Source organism: Carcharhinus amblyrhynchos, chromosome 10, assembly GCF_965287045.1.
Source record: "Carcharhinus amblyrhynchos chromosome 10, sCarAmb.v2.hapA, whole genome shotgun sequence".
NCBI classification, from domain to species: domain Eukaryota; kingdom Metazoa; phylum Chordata; class Chondrichthyes; order Carcharhiniformes; family Carcharhinidae; genus Carcharhinus; species Carcharhinus amblyrhynchos.
Genome location: NC_137333.1, coordinates 10,950,004 through 10,973,500, shown reverse-complemented (window position 1 = coordinate 10,973,500; position 23,497 = coordinate 10,950,004). Strand labels below are relative to the sequence as shown.

The 23,497-nt window shown below is 43.0% G+C and overlaps 1 protein-coding gene across 3 annotated transcripts in view; it reads right to left on the bottom strand.

Annotated features, from left to right (window-relative positions):
* Positions 1-7,667: 7,667 nt before the first annotated feature.
* Positions 7,668-23,497, bottom strand: part of LOC145349533 (LIM domain only protein 7-like) — a 200,313-nt gene continuing 184,483 nt past the window's right edge. For all 3 annotated transcript variants that reach the window (XM_080198113.1, XM_080198114.1, XM_080198115.1), the window contains 7 exons: positions 22,253-22,308; positions 21,067-21,213; positions 19,807-20,035; positions 15,435-15,677; positions 13,107-13,215; positions 11,014-11,116; positions 7,668-8,473 (listed from right to left, as the gene is read on the bottom strand). In XM_080198113.1, the coding sequence (XP_080054239.1) occupies positions 8,451-8,473; positions 11,014-11,116; positions 13,107-13,215; positions 15,435-15,677; positions 19,807-20,035; positions 21,067-21,213; positions 22,253-22,308 (910 nt within the window). In that variant the 3' untranslated portion in view covers positions 7,668-8,450. The remainder of the gene's footprint in view (positions 8,474-11,013; positions 11,117-13,106; positions 13,216-15,434; positions 15,678-19,806; positions 20,036-21,066; positions 21,214-22,252; positions 22,309-23,497) is intronic.

Below are 23,497 nucleotides of genomic sequence, written 5' to 3'. Positions count from 1 at the left end.
TTGGCAATGTCCCACATGACAGACTGGTGCAAAAACAGAAATCACATGGGATTCGAGGTGGGCTGGCTAGATGGATACAAAACTGGCTTGGTTATAGAAGCCTTGATGTGGAGATGCCGGCATTGGACTGGGGTAAGCACAGTAAGAAGACTCACAACATCAGGTCAAAGTCCAATGGGTTTATTTGGTAGCACCTGAAGGAGAAATGACACGCCAAAAGTTTATGCTATCAACTAAACCTGTTGGACTTTAACCTGGTGTTGTGAGACTTCTTACCGTGGTTATAGAAGACAAAGCATAGCGATGGAAGGGTGTTTTTCAGATTGGAGGTCCATAACTAATAAGGTTCTGCAGGGATCAGTGCTGGGACCTCTGTTGTTTACAATATATATAAATGATCTGGAGGAAAAAGTGGGTGGACTAATTAGTAAGTTTGCAGATGACACAAAGATTGGTGACGTTGTTGATAGTATTGGGGATTGTCAGAGGATACAACAGGATATAGATAGATAGATTGGAGACTTGGGCACAGTAATGGCAGATGGAGTTTAATCCAGACAAATATGAGGTGATAGATTTTGGAGGATCAAATTTAGGTGTGAATTATAAATAGAAGAACCCTTAGGAACATTAACATCCAGAGGGATCTGGGCGTGCAAGTCCACAGTTCCCTAAAAATGGCAACATAGGTGATCAAGGTGATTAAGAAAACATATGATATGCTTGCCTTCATCAGTCGTAGCATTGAGTACAAGAGTTGGGAAATCATGTTGCAGCTACATAAAAGCTTGGTTAGGCTGCATTTGGAGCATTCTGTGCGGTCTGGCCACCACACTACCAGAAGGACATGGAAGCTTTGCAGAGAGCGCAAAGAAAGTGCACCATGGTGATGCCTGGTCTTGAGGGTTTGCTATGAGGAGAGGGTGAATAAACTACGACTGTTTTCACTGGAAAGAAGGAGGCTGAGGGGAGACCTGATACAAAGTTATGAGAGGCATAGACAGGGTGGATAGTTAGAGGCTTTTTCCAAGGGTGGAAGATTACAAAGGGGCACAGGTTCATGATGAGAGGTGGAAAGTTTAAGGGAGATGTGTTGTGGGGGGTGTGCCTGAATGCACTGCCAATGGAGATGGTGGAAGCAGGCACATTAGCAACATTTAAGAGACATCTGGATGGGTACATGAATAAGGAAGGAATAGAGGGATATGGACTGAATAAGGGCAGAAGGTTTTTTTTAGTTTAGTTAGGGCACCATGACTGGCACAGGCTTGAAGGGCTGAAGGGCCTGTTCCTGTGCTATACTGTTCTTTGCTCTTTGTTCTTTGTACATCTGACACCAGGGCCACAGCAATGTGGTTGATTCTCAACTGCCCTCCAACTAGGGATGGGCAATCAATGCTGGCTGGCCAGTGACTCCCACGAATGAATGAAAAAAGAGCCTCTCGAGCAGCTGACTCCAGGAAGAGGGCTGCCCTCGGGCATCATTGGGATTGGGATCTGGAAACATTGCCAAAGCCCAAGGATCTTCAAAGAGAGGATTCCACCCAATGGTTTCAGTCTTCCTAATATTTCATTGGAGCTCATTTCTGCTTATCCAGTATTGGATATCAGTCAATGTAAAAGGAGTGGAAAGGTGATATCCACCTTTTATATGCAGGCTGTCTTGTTACTGTATGTAACTGACTGCACTTGCGGATTAGGGTGACCGATGCCACCAGATGGGTTGCCTTCTTTAGAACTTAGATAAAGCTCTTTGGGATCAAGGGGTAGGAAGGGAAGGTGGCATCAAGAATTGAAACTGATGATCAGCCATGATCAAAATGAATGGCGGAGCAGGCTCAAAGGGCCAAATGGCCTACTCCTGCTTCTAGTTTCTTGTGTTGGGCACTTTGGAGTGGAATCAGCACTCTGCAACCTCCACTTGAAAGTTTGGTTATCTCCAGGCACGCTGCAGCTGCCAAGGTCCCTCAGGGGAAGCCAGTTTCACCAATACTTATAGAATTCATACATACACAAAGACAGCTGCTGTGCAGAACTCCAGAGACAGTAATTCAACTGGGACATATTAGTGGGATGATTACATCAGGGCTTTCACAAAGTCACTCATTCTCAGTCACCTACAATGAAGTTTCAAAATGTAACGCAAGGATCCTAAACAGACCCACTGAAAAATAAAGCACACAACTCCACAGGAAATTAAAATACTAAGCAAACCAACGCTACATATAATGATGCTTAAGCTCTGAAGAATCTTCCGGTTATTTAATACCAACAAATGTCAGAAAACAGTCTCAAAATTAAAATGCAAACATAACAAGTTATGTAAGTATGGACAAAGGGATAATGGCACAAAGTTAGCTTACCATAAACAATGACTGTGCTTGTAATAATCAACCCACAAGGGGGCATCATTTGATTGAAATACATAAGCTATACCTAGATGCATCAGTTTAAGAGGACGACTATTTGCCTGTGACACTCTAAAGTCTCATTCAACGCACACATTATTTTAATAACCTCTTTCCTAAAAACCCTTACTCCGTTCTTTAAACATGCACATACTCCGTTGCTGAATCTTAACCGTAATTAGCCAAGGACAGAAAAGGAACTTCACATTGGTGTTTAAAATTCGATCGGAGCTTGCAAAACTTCACATCAGTCTGTCAGATTGAGCCACTTGACAGTTTGTTAATTGGATACTAATCAATTAAACTACAGTTCTGTGACTCCTTCTAACTAACCACTGCTGAAAATGTTCAAGGAAATGCATAAGCTGTTTCAGAAATCAGATATCGCTCAATAGTATGGAGGAGAAATTGGAGAATTGGGCATTGCAGCCCTTCAAGCCACCATTCAACCAGATCAAAACTGATTTTCTATCTCAACTTTATTCTGCTGCACTAATTCCATATCGATATCCTTACTACCTAGTCACGATGTAGAGATGCCGGCGTTGGACTGGGGTAAGCACAGTAAGAACCCTCACAACACCAGGTTAAAGTCCAACGTGTTTATTTGGTAGCAAACACCACTAGCTTTCAGAGTGCTGAGCAGCACTCCGAAAGCTAGTAGTGGTTGCTACCAAATAAACCTGTTGGACTTTAACATGGTGTTGTGAGATTTCTTACTGTGTTCACAGCACTAGGGACAGGGGCTTCATTCCCGACTTGGGTCACTGTGCATGTACACTCCGTGTGTGGGTTTCCTCCGGGTGCTCTGGTTTCCTCCCACAGTCCTAAGGACGTGCTGGTTAGGTGCATTGGCCATACTAAATTCTCACTCTACCCAGACAGACATCAGAGTGTGGGAGCTAGGGGATTTTCACAGTAATTTCATTGCAGTGTTAATGTAAGCCTACTTGTGACACTAATAAATAAACTTTAAACCTTTAATCAAAAATCAATCCATCTGTCTTGAATGCACTCAACAGCTGAGCATTAGGGGATGTTGTGGCATAGTGAGATTGTAACTGGACTAACAACCAAGAGACCCAATGCAAAATCTGGGGAGGTGGGTTCACAATCCCACCATCGCATTTGATGAAATTTGAATTCAATAAAAATCTGGAATTAAAAATCTAAAGATGACCATGAAACCATTGCCGACTGGCATAAAAATCCACCTGGTTCACTAATGTCCTTTAGGGAAGGAAATCTGCCATCTTTATCTGGTCTGGTCTACATGTGACTCCAGACCCAGAGCAATGTGCTTGACTCTTAATTGTCGTCTGAAATGGAAGGCAGCTGGGGATGAAATGCAATTAAGCTCACATTCCACAACTGAATTTTAAAAATCTTTGTGGTGGCGGATTCCAAAGAGCTTTTTGAATTTTTTATCTCATTCCCAAACTCCTGTTTCTCTTATAAGAACAGACTAGGAACAGGCATAGGCCTTGCATCCCCTCAAACAGTGGTTAGCACTGCTGCCTGACAGTGCCCAGGATCCAGGTCCGACTCTGGCCTCGGGTGACTGTCCGTGTGGAATTTGTACGTTCTCCCTGTGTCCACGTGAGTTTCCTTTGGGTGCTCCGGTTTCCTCCCAAAGATGTGCAGTTTAGATGGACTGGCCACGCTAAATTGCCTCCTTAGTGTCCTAAAATGTGTAGGTTAGGTGGAATCGTGGAATGAATACATGGTGTTACGGAGGTAGGCCCTGAATAAGATGCTCTGTCATACCCGATGGGCTGAATGGCCTCCTCTGCACTGTAGGGATTCTATATGAACCTGCTCCGCCATTTCAATACTGTCAAAGCTTTGACAAAAGGTCACCTGGACTCGAAACATCAGCTCCTTCTCACCTTACTGCTGCCAGACCTGCTGAGATATTCCAGCATTTTCTCTCTTGTGGTCTCATTAAGGCCCTATATAAAGTTGCAATAGAACTTCTTTGCTCTTACGCTCCAATCTCTTTGTAACATAGAAAAACAAATGGTATTTTCGCCTAATTGCTTGCAGTGTCTGAATGTTTTCTTAATGACTTGTGTACCAGGGTACGCAGATGCCTCCGAATACCAACATTTCCCAGTATCCCATCGATTTAAAGCTATTCTGTTTTTCTCCCCATAGTGGGTAACTTACACATTGTACAGGTAGTGTTTCAATTCAAACTATCCCAAAGACGGGAGTTATCCACCTGCCGTGCATGATTTTTTTATTAAGTGAGCAAAGAACAAACAGCTGCTTGTCTTGGTGCTGAATTGGCATTGTGGAGTGCCAGACGAGTTGTCAGCTTCGCATACCAGTCTTTTTCCACAAGGAGCGCTCCAAGTGACCCTTGACCGTACCCAACTCACCTCAGCCAAATCCAACCTGAAAACCAGCAAACTCCAAAATCAGGCATGGATCCTAAGCTAACAGCTTTAAGACATTGGGGACAATTTTTACCATTGCTCCCATTTTCAGGTGCAAATGCAGTGGTAAAGAGTGGGTGGGTGGGGGGGGAGGGATTATTGCGATTGGTGCCGATTTTCATGATCAGCGCCATTTTATGGGTGCTGGATTTCCAACGTGGTCAACCTCTCACCGAAAATGGATGAATGGTAGATTAATGTGCGGAAATTTATGTAAAGAAGCATTAAAATGTCATTAGTGAGCTTGACGCTCAACCGTCCAGGCTCACGGCCCTTTATCACATTGCCAGGAAAGGTTCATGCTGCTGAGGAACAGACATGCTCCCTATCAACAGGGAGCAGTCGACTTGGCCTCGCTGGTGGGACTGGAAGCCATTGAGGCCTTCCCCAGGGGGCCACGGGCAAAAGGGGGATATCCCTTGGTCAATGTCAGACATACAGTGCCACCCTGGCACCTGGGCAATACCCATCAGTTAGACATTTCTGGCGATAAATTCAGATTGGCTAAGTCCTCACAATTGTTGTATTCTAGTATTGCTCCAGTCAAAGATATAATTGAGTCCCTGCAGCAAAGATCTGGCTTGGCACTCCAAACCAATAGGTAAAGCAATAATCCTACTTTACTGCATACTAGTGGATTCAAGGCAGAGTTCTCGCTTTATTGGGCAAGATCTCTCCCTCTGAGTCCCTGTCTCCAAAACTGACTGACACAAGGTTGCTGGCAAAATATGTGTTAATTTTTTTTTTATCATCACAAACTGGTCAGGTCACCATACTTTCAGGGTTCCCATTGTCCACACAATTGTGACACTATTAGCATCGATATAGTGTTTGAATCTCACTTACTTGCATCTCATGATACAATGATTTTTCCTCCGACCCATTATGAGGAATTTCATTCTGCAGCCAGTAAGACTACTTGGCCACTATACATCAGCTTTGGGAGGCATTTCGAAAATAGTAGTTATTAAATCCAGAGCAGAGATTCGCTGCACGTTTAATCACTTGTCAACTGAATAATTCCGATGGTTATTTACATTTTTATGTGCTGACCAGAAAGGCAGGCCAACTTCAAGCCTTGGGCACTTTGTTCATTTGCAGGCAAGTAATATTCATGCCACACAAGTGCCAAGCAATTATCATCTGCAACAAGAGATAATCCAAACCATCTAGAATCATAGAATCCTACAGTGGAGAAGGAGGCCATTCAGCCCATCGAGTCTGCACCAACCACAATCCCATCCAGGCCCAATCCCAATAACCCTATGCATTTTCCCCAGCTAGTCTCCCTGACACCAGGGAACAATTTAGCATGACCAATCCACCTAACCTGCACATCTTTGGACTTTGGGAGAAAACCGGAGCACCCGGAGGAAACCCACACAGACAAGGTAAGAATGTGCAAACTCCACACACACACACACACACACACACACACACACACACACACAGCAACTCAGTCTGAGAATTGGACTTAGGTCCCTGGTGCTGAAAGGCAACAGTGCTAACCACTGTGCCACTATGCTGTCCCTTTGAGATTCTAAGGCATTACCATTGCTGATTCTCCCATATCAATTTCACATGGGGAGAGGGGGGGACCTTGCCATTGTCCAGAAACTGAACTGGACCGGTCATTGGGGAGGCTGTAGCGCAGCGGTATTGGCACGGGACAAGTAATATGATATGGAGATGCCAGCATTGGACTGGGGTAAACACAGTAAAAAGTCTCACAATACCAGGTTAAAATCCAACACATTTATTTGGTAGTAAACGCCACAAGCTTTCGGGGCTCTGACTCAGAGTTAACTCTCCACTTGCTTAACAAAGGGGCAGAGCCCTGAAAGCTGGTGGTGTTTACTTCCAAATAAACCTGTTGGATTTTAACCTGGTGTTGTGAGACTTCTTACTGGACAAGTAAGCCAGAGACCTAGGGTAATGTTTGGGGAAATCTGGGTTCAAATTCCATCATGGCAGATGACGACATTTGAATCCAACAAAAACTGGAATTAGAAGCCTAATGATGGCCATGAAACCACAAAATCCCACCTGGTTCACTAATGTCCTTGAGGAGGGAAATCTGCCATCCTTACCCAGTTTGGTCTCCATGTGATTCCAGATCCATAGCAATGTGGCTGACTCTTAAATACCCGAGCAAACTACTCAGTTCAAGGGCAATTATGGATAGCAATAAATGCCAGCCTAGTGACGCCCATGTCCCATGAACAAATTTGAAAAAATGTTTTAAAAAGTGAAGGGGTCATAGTTCCTGTTGGGTGTTTAGAATCAAAGAATCACAGAACCTCTACAGTGCAAGAGGCTGCCATTTGGCCCATCAGGTCTGCAATGACAATCCCACCGAGGCCCTATCCCCATAACCCCATGCATTTACCCTGCTAATCTCCCTGACACTAAGGAGCAATTTAGCATAGTCAATCAAGCTACCCTGCACATCTTTGGACTGAGGGAGGAAACCGGAGCACCCGGAGGAAACCCACATACACAGTTGCTGTTTGCCTGTTGACCAATCCTAAATTGATGCTTCTGTATCCATTGTCCCATTCATCGTCCCCCCCTACTCCCAAGCGTCCTGTTGGCACATGGTTAATAATGGATTCTAACATTTTCCTTACAACAAAATAGCAGCTGAAAGTTCACTTTCTCTCTGCCTCCTGTGCCCAAACTTCCCGTTTTGACGAAATATTCTGTATTTGTTGCACCTTAGAGCAAATGACAAAATTTCTCCATCGGTCAGCAGATAATTTACATCCTTCTACAACGTGGATGCATCTGGTGATTTTGATTAAATCCAAGGACAAGATTGGAAGATTTATTCATTTTATTTATAAACTTAAGTCAACACAAAATTGCATGGATTTTTTTTCTTTTATAGATTTTTTTTTCTGCAAAATATTTAACCTGATATCCATCGGTTCCACAAAGCCAAGAGTAAATCAAACCGATTTCGATTTTACATCTTTGAAACTCTTTAATGTCCTGTACACTTAAAATACATGCGATGCCATCTCTTATTGAGCCTGTTTAGAAAACAAAGCCTTTTTTAATTCCATAAATGCCCATCCAGCAGAAAGACAGTGGGAATGCAGATAACAAATAAACGCGCTGAGATAACTTACTGCAATGTGGAAATTCTTACACGATAAGAAGTTCGAAGACAGGTACATTTTGAAATAGAATATTTTTGTATAAACCACAGTAACTGTGCTCAGGAAGCAATACGAACACAAAGGCAAAGTTGGCTTCTTTGCGACATCCACCAACAGCTCGATAAATAAAGGAGAAGTTATAAAGCACTAATACATATCCTTATAATACACCATGCATTCCCTGATCTACTGTACATGCTTAGTACACAAGAAAATAAATTTGTGGTTGTTTAATTGAGTCATCACCCCATTTTGCAGTCGAATTGTGATAAAAGCTTAAATTTCAAATGAGTCACTTTTCTTTTTTCAAATGGTCAAGAGTGTGTCAAATAAAGATTTAATTTTTCCATTCACGTGGAGCATCTATGTCATATCGTTAAGCAAGTTCCTCCCCCTCTTCCACGTGCAGCATCATTTTTGCATCGCTTGGAGTCCTCTCAAGTGGGCATGGGCTTTCCAGCTATTTTAAAAAAATGCAAAAATACGTCAAGGCTATTGAATGTCAGCAATTATTAGCCTCAAATAAACCTGGGGCACACAAAACAGCCCTGAAATAAAACTTTAAAGTTCATTTATTCGTGTCACTAGATGTCTAATATTGACAACGCAATGAAGTTACTGTGAAAATCCCTTAGTTGCCACACTCCAGTGTCTATTTGGGTACACTGAGGGAAAATTTAGCACGGCCAATGCACCTAACTAGCACGTCTTTCAGACTTGTTGGAGGAAACCGAAGCACCCGGAGGAAACCCACGCATATATGGGGAGACCATGCAGACACCACGCAGACAGTGACCCAAGCCGGGAATCAGACTCGAGTCCTTGGCGCTGTGAAGCAGCAGTGCTAGCCACTGTGCCACCGTACTGTCCCAAAATAGCCAGCATTCTTTGCACTTTGGTGACACTGGTCAGCACTGCATTACCCCAGTGATGGTTTGTAATTTTAAAATGGGGTTCTGGCAGGCAGCAACGGCACAGAGGTTATCGGTGCTGCCTCATAGTGCCAGGGACCCAGGTTCAATTCACAACTTGGGTCGCTTTGAGTAGAATCTGCATGTTCTCCCCGTGTCTACGTGGGTTTCCTTCGTGTACTCTGGTTTCCTCCCACAGTCCGAAAGACACGCTGGTTAGGTGCATTGTCCATGCTAAATTCTCCCTCAGCGTGCCTGAACAGGTGCCGCAGTGTGTGACAACTAGGGGATTTTCACAGTAACTTCATTGCAGTGTTAATACAAGTCTAATTTGTGACACTAACAAACTAAACTTAAAATCTTAAATGGTTAATAAGCTGCAAAGAAGGCTTTGCAACTTAACACAGGCGGATTTCAGAGCTGGTTCATACTTAGATTTTATGAAGTTGGCTCACAGCACTATTCAATTATAAAAGCAATGAAATCGATATGTGTATTCAATTCATACTGAGGCTGGCTGGAGCCAGTGATGTTACAAAATTATTTTATCATTCTGAATTTTAACTGAAAATTCAAAAAACATACAAACTTCAAATAATTTCAGCTTCAGATTTTGTAAGTGTACCTAATTAGCATCTCCTGTATATATTAGAAAAGTGATCCTTAACTTTACTTGGTAACCCATACCGTTCTAGACAAAAACACGATGGACTATTCAAACTTAGACATTGGTTTATTTTTTAAAAACTGAGAATGTGATTCAGGACAATGCCTGTATATGTATCAGAATGGAAGAAGATTGTCTGTACAAGTTCATGTGTTTCTGAACTGGATGGCATTTTCTCCTATATAACCAACTGGGTGTTGGCCAGTGGAATATCATGTGCAGTTTTAGTCTCCACATTTAAGGATATACTTGTATCAGAGGTGGTTCAGTCAAGGCTCACTAAACTGCTTCCTGGGTTGAGAGGGTTTTCCTATGATGAAAGGCTGAGTGAACTGGGCTTATATCTCCTGGAGTTTGGAACAAGGAGAGGCACTTGCATTGAAAATGACAAATTCCTGAGGGGGCCTCATAGTATGGGCATCGAGAGATTAGATTCCCTACTCTGTGGAAACAAAAACAGAGGCACAATCACAGGATAAAGGGCCAATCAGTTAGGACTGAAATGAGGAGAAATTTCTTCACTCAGAACAACGGTTAGCACTGCTGCCTCACAGCTCCAGGAACCAGGGTTCAATTCCCGGCTTGAGGCACTGTCTGGGTGGAGTTTACATGTTCTCCCCGTGTCTGCATGGGTTTCCTGAGTGCTCCGGTTTTCTTCCACAGTTCAAAGATGCACAGGTTAGGTGTATTGGCTATGCTAAATGCTAAATTGCCCCTTATTGTCCTAGGTAGGTTAGAGGGATTAGCAGGTTAAATTTGTGGGGTTACAGGGATAGGACTTGGTGGGACTATTTTCGGTGCAGACTCGATGGGCCTAATGGCCTCCTTCTGCACTGTAGGAATTCTATAATCGTATGGCTGGTTCGTGATGGAGAGCGATGCCAACAGCCTGGGTTCAACTGCCGCACTAGTTGAGATTATACATGAAGGCCCCGCCTTCTCAATCTTGCCCCATGCTGGAGGTGTGGTGACCCTCAGGTTAAATCATCACCAGTCAGCTCTCCCCCTCAAAAGGGGATAGCAGTCTCTGGTCATCTGGGTCTACGGGGAACTTTAACCTCCACATCAGCATCAGATGTTTACCCTTTACTCTGCACCCACCACAACTGAATCAATCTTAACTGACTCATGCTATATTTCCCCTTCCACTTCTGTTTTTGTACACAGCTGTTCTGGGGGGGAAAAAAAAAGAGAAAGCTAATAAGGATGCAAAGCAATAGGAAGTCAGGCAAGCAAAAAAAAGAGATTAAAAAACCAAGAGGGAAGTTTAGAAAGAAAATGTTTATATCAGATGTTTCTGATTACAGGAAGAGGGATCTGCACTGACAGTTTGTGCAATATTCCAGCTTAGATTTTGTGATCGTGTGTAAGCATAATGACTCTCAGCAGATTCAGGGATGCTGCTCTTGAACTTCTGCCTACCTTTGAACTGGATGTAGCAGTTATTACAGTAGAGTCCCTTATCCCGTACTCGGACCTCTGCTCCGGATTCTTTACCCCCGAGGTCAATGTTGCACGAGATGCACTATGCATGAAAACAAGACTATTTATTTAGATTTTCCAAGATATCACAGAGCTGCTGAAATGTCAAGAGAGGAATGAAGCCGTAAAGAGACAGCATTTCTTTTCATTGGCCTACTCAGCTTGAGCTTAATTCTTTACATATTCAGGACTGAATGAGGGATCAATAATTGGCTGCATAACAAAAATGGTTCACAGGCTTTCCCCTAGACATGTGCTTTAAACATTAACTTGGCAACTCACTGGGGTGGCACAGTGGTTAGCACTGCTGCTTCACAGCGCCAGGGACCTGGGTTCAATTCTAGCCTTGGGTGACTGTGTGGAGTTTACATGCTCTCCCCATGTCTGTGTGGGTTTCCTCTAAATGCTCCAGTTTCCTCCCGCAGTCCAAAGATGTGCAGGTTACGTACATCGGCCATGCTAAATTGCCCTTCAGTGTCAAAAGATATATAGGTTAGGGGGATTGACCATCATAAATGCACGGGGTTCCAGGTAAGGGCAGGGCATTGGATCTCGATAGGGTACTTTCGAAGGGTTGGTGCAGACTCGATGGGCCAAATGATTCTGTAGCAGAACATCAAATGGTTCCGTTACTCAAAAATGACTGCTTCCCTTCTGGTTGTCCAACAACCTGGGGGAAATTCATGGGTAGAATATGTGCCCATTCACTCGAGGCTTCCCCAAACTTCACCCTGAAGTTTGGGGAAGCCAACAGACAGGGCTCAAGGTGTAAATAATTTAAAGCGGCCTTTCACTTCAGAGAAAGAAAAGGTGAAAAAAACCACACTAAAGGATATTAAATTTTCAATTTTGGTGGGGAGGTTAGCAAGACCAAGAAGGGACAATTGGACAGAAATAGGGATTCTTCATTTTTTAAAATTAATTCCCGGAAATGTAGGTATCACTGGCTAGACCAACATTTATCGCCCGCCCCTAACTGCTCTCCATTTCAGAGCACTCGAGAGTCAACCACATTGCTGTGGTTCTGGAGTCACGTGTAAGCCAGGTCAGGTAAGGACAGCAGATTTCCTTCCACAATCGACAATGGTTTCATAGCCATCATTGGAATTTGAAAAGTCTAGATTTTGACTTTAAATTTCACCATCTGGAATTTGAGCCCTGCTCCAGATCTTGCTTGGGTCTTTGGATTATTACTCTACTAACAATACTGCTAGGCCACCGCCTCCCCTTGTGTCACCCCTTTCTTTGTGATCAAGCTGAATGGCATCAACGAAGGCTTGCGAACAAATGCAAGGTAGCATTTTTGACTGAGGCACAATGGGCTCTGTAAAGATACTACGGAAGCAGGAGAATAAATAGAATTTGGCCAAATACAATGACATTTAATCAGGTTCGACAACACATTTGTAAAAATTTGTTGACATAAAGCTAAAGTGGTCTTGCAAAAGTCATGCTGTTTCTTTGGCAACTGCAGATCAGTGATGCGTGAAAGTCGACTCACTCTGCACTGGGAAGTTAAGAAGCAATGTGTTAATGAAGGTGATAATGTAAGCGTTAGTACGGAGTTAAGGCACAAATGTTAGTAGGGACAAAAAAAGTGACAAATGTGTGCAAGTATGAACCTCAAATGGTGATGAAACCTCCCATTTTAGCTGAAAATCAAAAGCTGCCAATTAAGATAGAAGCACAAGCAGGAAGGTTTAAGCCAATCTGAAACAGAATCAAAGTTATGATTATGAAATATTGTGACAAGTTGCCCCAGATTAGTATGCGCTAAAATGCTTCCAGGCAGTTGCAGAAGTCATGCAGAAATTCAAGTCTAAATGCCGTGGTTGAGTTGAAAAAAAGTAATATTTGTTTTGTCCGCAAAACATCTTTTAATAATTACTGTATAAGTTTTGAGTAAAATGTCTGCATGGGTTCATGCGCCACCAAAAACATTAATACATAGGACACTGGCAGAGTTCTAAGCAAGCATGCATGTCCTGAGCATACATCCCTCATCCTTGCTCATTGCTGGTCCCTAGCCTCACCTTAAAACATTGTAAATGATAACAAAGACCAAGAGACTCGATGATCATGGCAGCTCCTCTGCCCAGAGCGTTATCACAGTGTGAACAAATCTTCTTTCCACTTATTGACCTGAATACAGAACAAAAAAAAAGGGGACCAACCATATAAATGCTATGCAGGCACGAGAATTACCATACTAACCCTGCGGGATGTTCACGTCCGTCAAACTGTTGAATCTTTGTGATTGGATTCAGGGTTGAGATGCAAGCCCAGCAGTGAAATTAGAATCTGTGTGCTGGACCTGTGACCTCGTGGCAGACCTTCTGCCAGCAGCAGTGGATGGCCTCAAGTTGTCATGAATTAATTATGTAGGACAGAAGCTTCACAAGGCAAACCAACGATATGCCCTGGACAAAGGAAATCTGACCACTGCCAACAAGAAACTCAAACTAAAACCTGGAATGGCCACTTGTACATTTTTAAAGACCGGTGCTTTAAGGAGATGCAGAAATAGGGATGGATTTGGAGTATTTTCATATGGATTAGAAAATTCCGTTTTGATCCCTGAACAGTTCCAATGTGACTGATTTTCAGAACCGGTGCAATATTTTCATATTCCAACACAGTGCTTTATTATTCAAGCCAGGGCTTTTGTTTCATTAAGTAGGTGATAATGTGCTGCTCAATTTCAACAAGACAGCTGTAGATTTCTCTTTTCATGACGTTTATCAGTATCTTTCTGTCACTGTGAACATGCCTCGCTGGTGCTCTAGTGTCTAGTTAAAAGCAAATATCTCTCAACCAGCATTCCTGCAGTATGGGACCTCTATCCCAGGGGACGTTCAAGATTTTTCAGCCAAGTAGAGATAGCTGGCATGGATTTGTCAAAGGGAGGTCACATCTGACAAACTTGAGTACATTTTTTGGAAACGATGACTAAAGCAGTGGACAAGAAGATACCTATGGATATTATGTTTATGAACTTCCAGGCGGCGTTTGATAAAGACCCTCGTGTCAGGCGATTTGTTGAAGCTGAAGCTCATGGAAATGAAGGCAAATTATTGATTAGGAAGTTCGCTAAACAGCAGGGGGTGGGGGGGGCGTGGTGGAAGAGAGAGAGAGAGGGGCGTGGGTAGGAACAATGCGCAGGTATTCTAATTGATAGAACTTGACTCGTGGTGTTCTGTAAGGATCTATGTTGAATCCTCAACAACTTAGAGGAAGCAATAGAAAGCCACATTCCCACATTTGCCATTGATGCAATGATAGTGGCATTGCACACATGGCAATTCTATGCTGCGTGTATACAGAGACAACAATCAATTAAGTGTGGCAAATGGATGTCAATGTCGGTCAGTAAAGCCATCCACTATAGACATTCGAAGGATAGAACATGATAGTTTCTAAGTGGCAAAAAATCTAGAGACAGTGGAGGTCCAAAGAGGCTTTATGATCTGGGTATATAAATCATTACAGTGTAGAGAACAGGTCCAGAAACTAATGAAAAGGGCTAATGGAATGTTAGTCTTCAGATTTAGAGGAAGTTAGGCTTCAGCTAAGGAAAGCCATAGTTCAATCACATTTGGACTACTGACAGCATTTCTGCACACCAGCCTGGAGGAAGGATATACTAACATTGGAATGTGTGCAGTGTAGATTTGCCAGAATGAAACCCGGTCTCCAAGGATTATAATAAGAGGGGGATTACACAAACATGCATTGTATTCCATGAAATGTATTCCTCAGAACGTAGGGGGTGATTTGATCCGAGTTTTCAAGATATGAGGGGGAACAGATGGGGTAGACTCTTTCCACTGGTAGGAGTGTCTATGGCACAGTACAATAATTAGAGCCAGACTTTTCAGCAGTGGAATGAAGAAGCGCATCTTCACACAGTGTGGCAGAAATGTGGAACTCTTGCACAAATGGCAACTCGAGATTGATCATTTTTAAATGACTGGATTGAGGGATGGGGCACAAAGGTGATTTTATAGATACGGGTTGCAGATTTTTCATGCGCTTATTGAATGCTTGAGTACACTATACGTCTAAATGGTCTACTCCTGCTCCTATCAGAGTATAGATCATAGTCTATAATTTTCTATTCAAACCTGGGATGAGAGCTTGAAATAGAAAATATGCTAACAAAGGGAAAATGTCATTGATAAACATGCAGATGGTTCATCTTTTTACAATTGAGTGAATTTGGAGAGCACCTGAACTGCTAACAAAAGTGTGAAATATGATAAGAATTAGTGAACTATTGTGAAAGTGAGTTTCCCACAAAATAGCATATTCAATTATACACAAGTAACAGTGCATTACGTTTCATCCAAATGGTCAGGTACCTGTTGCTTTGAGTTATCTGGGATTGAGTAGTTGGAGGCACAGAAGAGTTCTTGGTCCAAGATGCTGTTCTCAATGATCCAGTGGATTGAGATGGGAGGGTTGATGATGGAGTGCGCATGTAGGATCGGTTGGAAGTGGAGACCGGGTAGTGAACGGATTCCTTTCCTGAGGGATACGGTGTCTCATAAGTTGATCCCCAGTTGTTTGTCTTTGGGAAATCCAAGTTATCTAGGGATTCGCCCCTGAAATAAGAGAAATCGTAATACAACCTTGTCAATATTTCTGGGTCGCATAATGTTAATTTTTGAATACAGTGGGATCAAACCAACTTCAATCGTATCAGATCAGTACGATTACAAACGTCCCAAAAAAAGCTTTAGGAAAGGCTGAGTTTCAAGGGTAATGTTGGAGAGTGAGAGACCTACAAATGTTTATCAATCTTGAGGCAATCGAGGTTAATGAAGGGTGGGGGTGGGTCCCCTCACACACTCTCTCTTATTACACGTGTATTTTGTACAACATTGAGGAAGAAGGGTTTGCACTAATGCACCTGAAGTGCCTCCATTAAAACACAACTTTTTTTTGCACCTACAACAATTAACGATTGGGGTGGCATGGGTTCAATTCCCGGCTTAGGTCACTGTCTATGTGGAGTTTGCACATTCTCCCCGTGTCCACGCGGGTTTCCTCCAGTTGCTCCGTTTTCTTCCCACAGTCTGAAAGACGTGCTGGTTAGATGTATTGGCCATGCTAAATTCTCCCTCAGTGTACCCGAACAGATGCCAGGGTGTGGCAGCTAGGAGATTTTCACATTAATTTAATTGTAGTGTTAATGTAAGCCTAATTGTGATTAATGAATAAACAAACTGATATAAACTAAACAAATATGATGAAAGATAACTTTGCAATATGTAACTTCTGCAGAGATTTAGTTGTATCTGGCTGCTTTGATGCCTGTTTTAACCTTGCTTGTCCCTCCTAAAGATCCTGGGCGGGATTTTACAGCCTCGCTCATCCTGAAATTGTAAAATCCCACCTGAGGTCAATGGAGCTTTCCATGTTCCGTCCCTCGCCCACTCCGATTCCCCTGGTAGACCAGTAAAATTCTAGCCCCTGTGTTTTGTGAAGCCATTTTCACCAGAATACCTCGCCAAAAAGTGTCTTGTTTCACTGCCAAGAATGTCCAAATATTTGGAAGTGTAATGTTTTGCATTGAAAAGAAGGCATTATTGCACTGAAAGGGATCACCTGCATTTATTTCTGTGTGATCTGTGGCACACAGAGTATGTACGAAATTAAATATACTGACCTTAATATGCCAATTGATAACTGCTGCCACTGATTCTTGGTGGGGGCCCTGTCTCTCCGATCAAAGTGTTTGAGATGCATTGGATTAAACCATTCCATCCAATCGTGAAATGTGCTGAATGTATATAGTTTGAAGAGCTGAACTATAATGAGTGTAATGTCTTGAAACGGAGCACTGTAAAGTATTGTAAAATGACTTTTTTTTTTGCACTGTTTGTAACTATCAGAAATGTTGTTTTGCAATGGTTTATTTCAGAGCATTTATGAATAAGGGATATTTCTGAAATAAATAAAATTCCAACCAATCACAAATATCCTGTGGGACTATTTTTAGCACACGTGCATTTGGCAGCTGTTTACATGTGTGCAAACACTGCTTTGTTATTGAATCCTGTGAAGGACCAATGACCTAAACACCATTACAAGGAAGAAAGCTTTTTAAGTTCTTTGTTCTGAGGTAACTTCAAAGGCACAGGAGCGACTTATCGCATGCTACTTCACGAAAACAGCAATCAGGGCAAAACCGGTACAGAAAACGTGCCGGAAAGCTTCATGGTACAAAACAACCATATAAAAAATGCAATTCGGCGGAAACACGGGATTTAGGAGCACGGATAGACCTTTTGGCCCTTCGAGCATGCTCCGCCATTTGATAAGACTGGTTTCAATTCCACTTCTCCTCGTGGCCTTCAACTCCCTTGTTGCATCAAAATGACTCGAACACTGCCTCAAATAAATTCAAGGAGGCAGCCCCCACTGCCCTTGTTAGAGGCTAACAACCCTCTAATCTTTCCTCTCATCTCCATCTTAAAAAGTGAGGCCCTTTATTATGAATTGACATCTCTGGTTCCAGTCTCCCCACAAGTGGAAGATCCTTCCAGCATCTACTTCTCATGATCTTGTATTTCAATAAGGTTGTCATTCGTTCTTCTAAACTCAGATGAGAATAGGCCCAGTCTATCAGAAAAGCCCTTCAACCCAGGACTGAGTCATGTTAAACTTCCCTGTGCTGTTCCTAATGCAATTATGTCCATTTTCCACGGAGAAGATTAAAACAAGATTAATGATGGACTTCAATGCAGAGGAAAGCTGTTCTTTTACCTGCTTAATGTTCACAGGCTAAGCCACAGCCAGGCACATTCTTCTGCCTAGCAAGGCCAGATCATCCCATGACAATACATAATACATTACAGTAGGATGGAGGGAATGACGTTTTGTCGGGAAAATCTAATGGTATTTACCTTGATACTGGCCAAGTTAAAACATATTCTGGTTTACAGAGAATGTGCACTCCCTGCTTACGAAGGTCATAGTACCTGAGAACAAACTCAGAAACGCAAGGCCTCGTGATGTTTTTGTTGCCACTACCCAAGCCAAAATATATTAATAGAACCGACCCTTTTTAAAAAAATAATTAACGCGCTGGCACAGAAGTCAACATTACTGCCTCACCGTGTCAAGGACCTGGGTTTGATCCCGGCCTTGGGTCACTGTCTGTGTGGAGTTTACAGCTTCTCCCTGAGGCTGCATGGGTTTCATCCGGATGCTCCAATTTCCTCCCATGCTTCAAAGATCTGCAGTTTAGGTGGATTGGCTATGCTAAGTTTCCCCATAGTATCCAAAGATAGGTAGGTTAGGTGGATTGGCCATGGTAAATTGCCCCCGAGTGTGTAAAGACGGGTAGGTTAGGTGGAGTAGCCATGGTAAATTGCCCCCGAGCATGTAAAAATGTATGGGTTAGGTGGTAGGTTAGCCATGGTAAATTGCCCCTTAGTGCGTTGTTAGATTGGTTAGGTGGATTAGCCATGGTAAATGTGCTGGATTGCGGGGATCGGGTGGAATTGAGGACCTGACTGGGATGCTATTTCAGGGAGTCAGTGCACATTTGATGGGACGAAAGGCCTCTATCTGTACTGTAGGAATTATATGGTTCTATGATCCTTTGACTTTCATGCGCAAACGAGTGGATAGGTGATAAGGAGAAGAGGAGTGAGGGGGGGTAGACTGAGCAAGAGGGTAATGCTCTTGCTGAGAGCAACGAACCAGAAGCTTAAGACACAGTTCTTTCTGTTGTAAACTACTCTTAATCCATTCACTCACTTTGTCCTTTATGTGGATGGTGATAATTCAATTGGAGAAGAAGAAATAACTTGGACCAGTGAGCACAAAATTAATTCATTCTCCTTTTGAAAGATACTTCTTTTAACTTTAATTTAACAGAATGTGTTAATCATATACCTAAATAACAAAATTTAGTGTATTTGAATGTTGGAAGTATTTGCGATCTAAGAATTAATTCACGGTATGGACTAAGGAATTAGGAGATACTAAACAGTGCAACAACAAGAGTAATGAAAACTTACACTGGCACTGGCCTTATAAGTGTGGAAACATAAATGTTCAAATGGAAGAATTGATAAAATGTAACAATCAGGATAATAACAAGAAGTAAATTTTTTATGGACAGCAAGTGTGCACAAACACAGGATTGGGATGGTTAATACGCAGATTGAATGGCAAATCAAATGTTACCACTGCTTTGGTGTAGCGGAGTCCTTGTTATAGGGGGAGTACAGTGAAGGTTTACCAGGCTGATTCCTGGGGTGGCAGGTCTGTCATACGAGGAGAGACTAAATCAGTTCGGATTATATTCACTGGGAGTTTAAAAGATTGAGAGGAGATCGCACAGAAACATAAAATTCTAACAGGGTTAGACAGGGTCGATTCAGAAAGAAATGTTCCCAATGGTGGGGGAGCCCAGAACTAAGGGGTCATAGTTTGAGGATAAGGGGTTAAACCTTTTAGAACTGAGACGAGGAGAGATTTTTTCACCCAAAGGGTGGTGAATTTGTGGAATTCACTACCACAGAATGTAGTTGAGGCCAAAACGTTGTGAGATTTCAAAGAGAAATTAGATATAGCTCTTGGGGCTAAAGGGATCATGGGATATGGGGGGAATCAGGATATTGAATTTGGTGATGAGCCATGATCATAATGAATGGTGGAGCAGGCTTGAAGGGCCAAATGGCCTACTCCTGCTTCTAATTTCTACGTTGTTCCTACCTTCTCATCGATCCATAAGCACTCGGTCCATTCTTATGAGCAACGCTGGCACTTCGTTGCCTGATCCAGCTGTTGTCGTTCAGAAGCTGGGTCTTTCGCCGCATCTCTTGCAGGATTCTCTGTCGTTCTTGCTCGGCCGGCGAGAGCGTCGTGTCTTTCTGTTGTGAGGTCTTCTGTTGCGACTCGCTCTTGATCCAGGAATTGTCCGCAATCTTGCTTTTCACATCGCCTAACAACCAAAGCCAACAATCATCGGGGGCCTAAATATTTTGCCACCGTGTTTCAAACTCTCCAGGAGAGCTTAATTGAAAAAAAAAATCTGGATTACCCCCAGCTGATGGTATGTAATTGAATACTCAGTTTAAAATGGGGTTTTGGCAGGCGATACAGCGGTTGGTACTGGTGCCCAAGGATCCGGGTTCGATTCCCGGCTTGGGTCACTGTGTGTGGAGTCTACATGTTCTCCCCATGTCTGTATGGGTTTCCTCCGGATGTTCCGGTTTCCACCCACAAGTCTGAAAGACATGCTGCTTAGGTGCATTGGCCATGCTACATTCTCCCACAGTGTACCCAAACAGGCGGAGTGTGTGGATTTTCGCAGTGACCCCATTGCAGTGTTAATGTAAACATACTCGTGACAATAATAAATAAACTTTAAAGTGTAAGGAACACTTGGAGTTTAGGACGATCAAATCCAAAGCTCATCATCAGTACTGGAAACACATTTACATAATACTGCAAGTATGAATTAGCAGAAAATTTTCTTTATCAACACAGATCATGTGAATCATTGCAGAGCATTCATTATGGGCTTAACAAGCAACAATCAGCAGAGTCACAAATAACCACTCAAATTCCAGGTTGATTAAGAAACATCTATTTCATTATTAGATTGTTGGGTTGGGGGGGGGTGACATGATTGTCAGTGAGTGATCAGCCAATTACGGTGAACAAGTAGTACAATTAAGTGTTTCAAATATCGGTCGTCCACAGATCAGCGCAGTGTTGCATCAACACATTCAGCAGGTGGCAAGCACATCAAGACAAACTGCGGGGGTGTAAGCATGCAACTGAGATCACGTGCTCGGGAGACATTTCCATTTTGAGATCGGGAACCGCGTATCCTTCGAGGAAACATTGATTTAAAGCGGAAGTGGCTATTAAAAGTCAAGCCGAAAATGCGCTGATTTGTTTGATCGCTGGATTGACAGAAAGGTTATGGTATAAGGTTGGCTGCTGATCAGAGAGCCGATCCCCCACCTCTCTCTGGGTCAGCATATTTCATCTGATTAAGGATTTTCAGCCTCTCGGTTTCCAAATCGATTCGCGCCGACCCCTGCGCCTTGCGTAGTTTCTCTTCCTGTAGCAACCACAGGGCCACACCACCCACCGGTTTCACATTTACACCTAAATACACATTCACATAGGCACACCACAGCACATCATTAACTCTCATGCAAGGGTAATGCTTTCCACGTGTGTTCGAACAAAAGATTAAAGACAAAAGATAAGAAAAGCGCAAATTTTGTTTCAAGTACCTGTTCCCATCTATCAGCCCACTCACGTGACCTGTAATAATATTTATTGGCTCTTGGCTGCATTCCTTTGTATTCACTTCACGGGACATGGGTGTCGCTGGCTGGCCAGCATTTATTGCCCATCCCTAGTTGCCCTTGAGAAGGTGGTGGTGAGCTGCCTTCTTGAAACACTGCAGTCCATGTGCTGTGGGCTGACCCACAATACCATTAGGGAAAGAATTCCAGGATTTTGACTCAGTGGCTAGGTGAGTGGTTTTGGAGGGGAACTTGCAGATGGTGGTATCATTATGCATCTGCTGCCCTTGTCCTTCTAGATGGAAGTGGTCATGGGTTTGGAAGGTGCTATCTAAGGATCTTTGGTGAATTTCTGCAGTGCATCTTGTAGATAGTACACACTGCGGCTACTGAGCGTCAGTGGTGGAGGGAGTGGATGTTTATGGACATTGCGGGCTGCTTTGTCCTGGATGGTATCAAGCTTCAAGCTGGTGTCACTCATCGAGGCAAGTGACAGCATAACTCTTGTGCTATCCAAGTGGAAGGAGAATCTCATATACAAATAAGCCAACACTGATTGGAGTCTTCAATAGTGATGTTTTCACCAGGCTTATTCTTAATTGGAATACTTGAAATTTAAGTTGCATTGCATTCAATTTCTTTGGAGGTTGCCAAGGAATGGTCATAGACATACTTACTCCCTAGTAACTGTTGCAATTACATATTTGCCAAGCCATATTTTACTCAGATGATTGTTACTCTTCAAAACTAGATTCTGAACATGTAAACAATATTTACTAAATAACTGCAACCATGCTATTCTCAAGTCATTTATGATTCGGTCACTGGCCAATTCAAGTAGCTAGCTAAAGGGAATTCCCCAACTGAAACATTCTAGAGAAGGAGAAACTTACCATGTCCTTGCACAGTGACAAGTTCATCAAGTTCAGAGACTGACTTTGACTTGGCCCTAGAATCACAATGACATTGCAGGCTGGTTATTACATAGTGTGTGTGTGCACACAGATACACCATTCATTCCTTAAAAGCAGATTCCAGAAAGACCAGCATATCACAACTACTCTGAATGATTGATCCCAATCACTAACTAGCATTGGAAGGAACAATTTTTGCTCGCAGGAGAAACCGACAGAATATTGGAGGGTCCCCAGCCCTCGTTTACAACAGTGAAAAACCCGCAAACCACAAAAGAAACATGGCTGAGATAATGAACTCTGCTGGACCAAGTTATTGAGGCTTCACCGCAATACGCCACAATTAAAATTTCCAGTGGTTAGCACTGCTGCCTCACAGCACCAGGGACCCAGGTTCAATTCTGGCCTCGGGTCACTGTTTGTATGGAGTCTGCATGTTCTCCCTGTGTCTGCATGGGTTTCCTCTAGGTGTGCAGTTGCCTCCCACAGCCTGAAAGATGTGCTAAATTCTCTCTTGGCATACCCAAATAGGTGCCCGAGTGTGGTGACCAGAGGATTTTCACAGTAACTTCATTGAAGTGTTAATGTAAGCCTGCTTGTGACACTAATAAATTAACTTTAAGTATGACTGCGAATTAGTTTGGGAGGAAATTGCACAATAGGATTTGTTGGGCAGCACAATGGCACACTGGTTAGCACTGTTACCTCATAGCACTAGGGACCCAGGTTCAATTCCAGCCTCGGGTCACTGTCTGTGTGGAGTTTGCACATTCCCCCCGTGCTTGCGTGGGTTTCCTCCGGATGTTCCGGTTTCCTCCCACAAGCCAAAGACATGTGGGTTGGGTTGACTGGCCATGTTAAATTAACCCTAGTGCCAGGGGGATTAGCAGGGTAAATATGAGGGGTTATGGGTATAGGGCCTGGGTGGGATTGTGTAGACTATATGGGGCGAATGGCCTGCTTCTGCACTGTAGGGATTCTATGAATCTTTGAAATTTTTTAATTCTTATCCCATCCAAAAGAACAAATACAAATTGAATCCAATCGAGTGACTTCATTGCAGTGTTGATGTGAACCTACTTTTGACACTAATAAATAAACTTAAAAAGCAACAGAGACAACACGATCCAAGCACTACATCTCATCTTGGGCTTGACCTGATGCTTGACCTTAGCTAAAAGGCTGAGATGGCTATGTAAAGACTCTGTTAAACCTCATCACCAC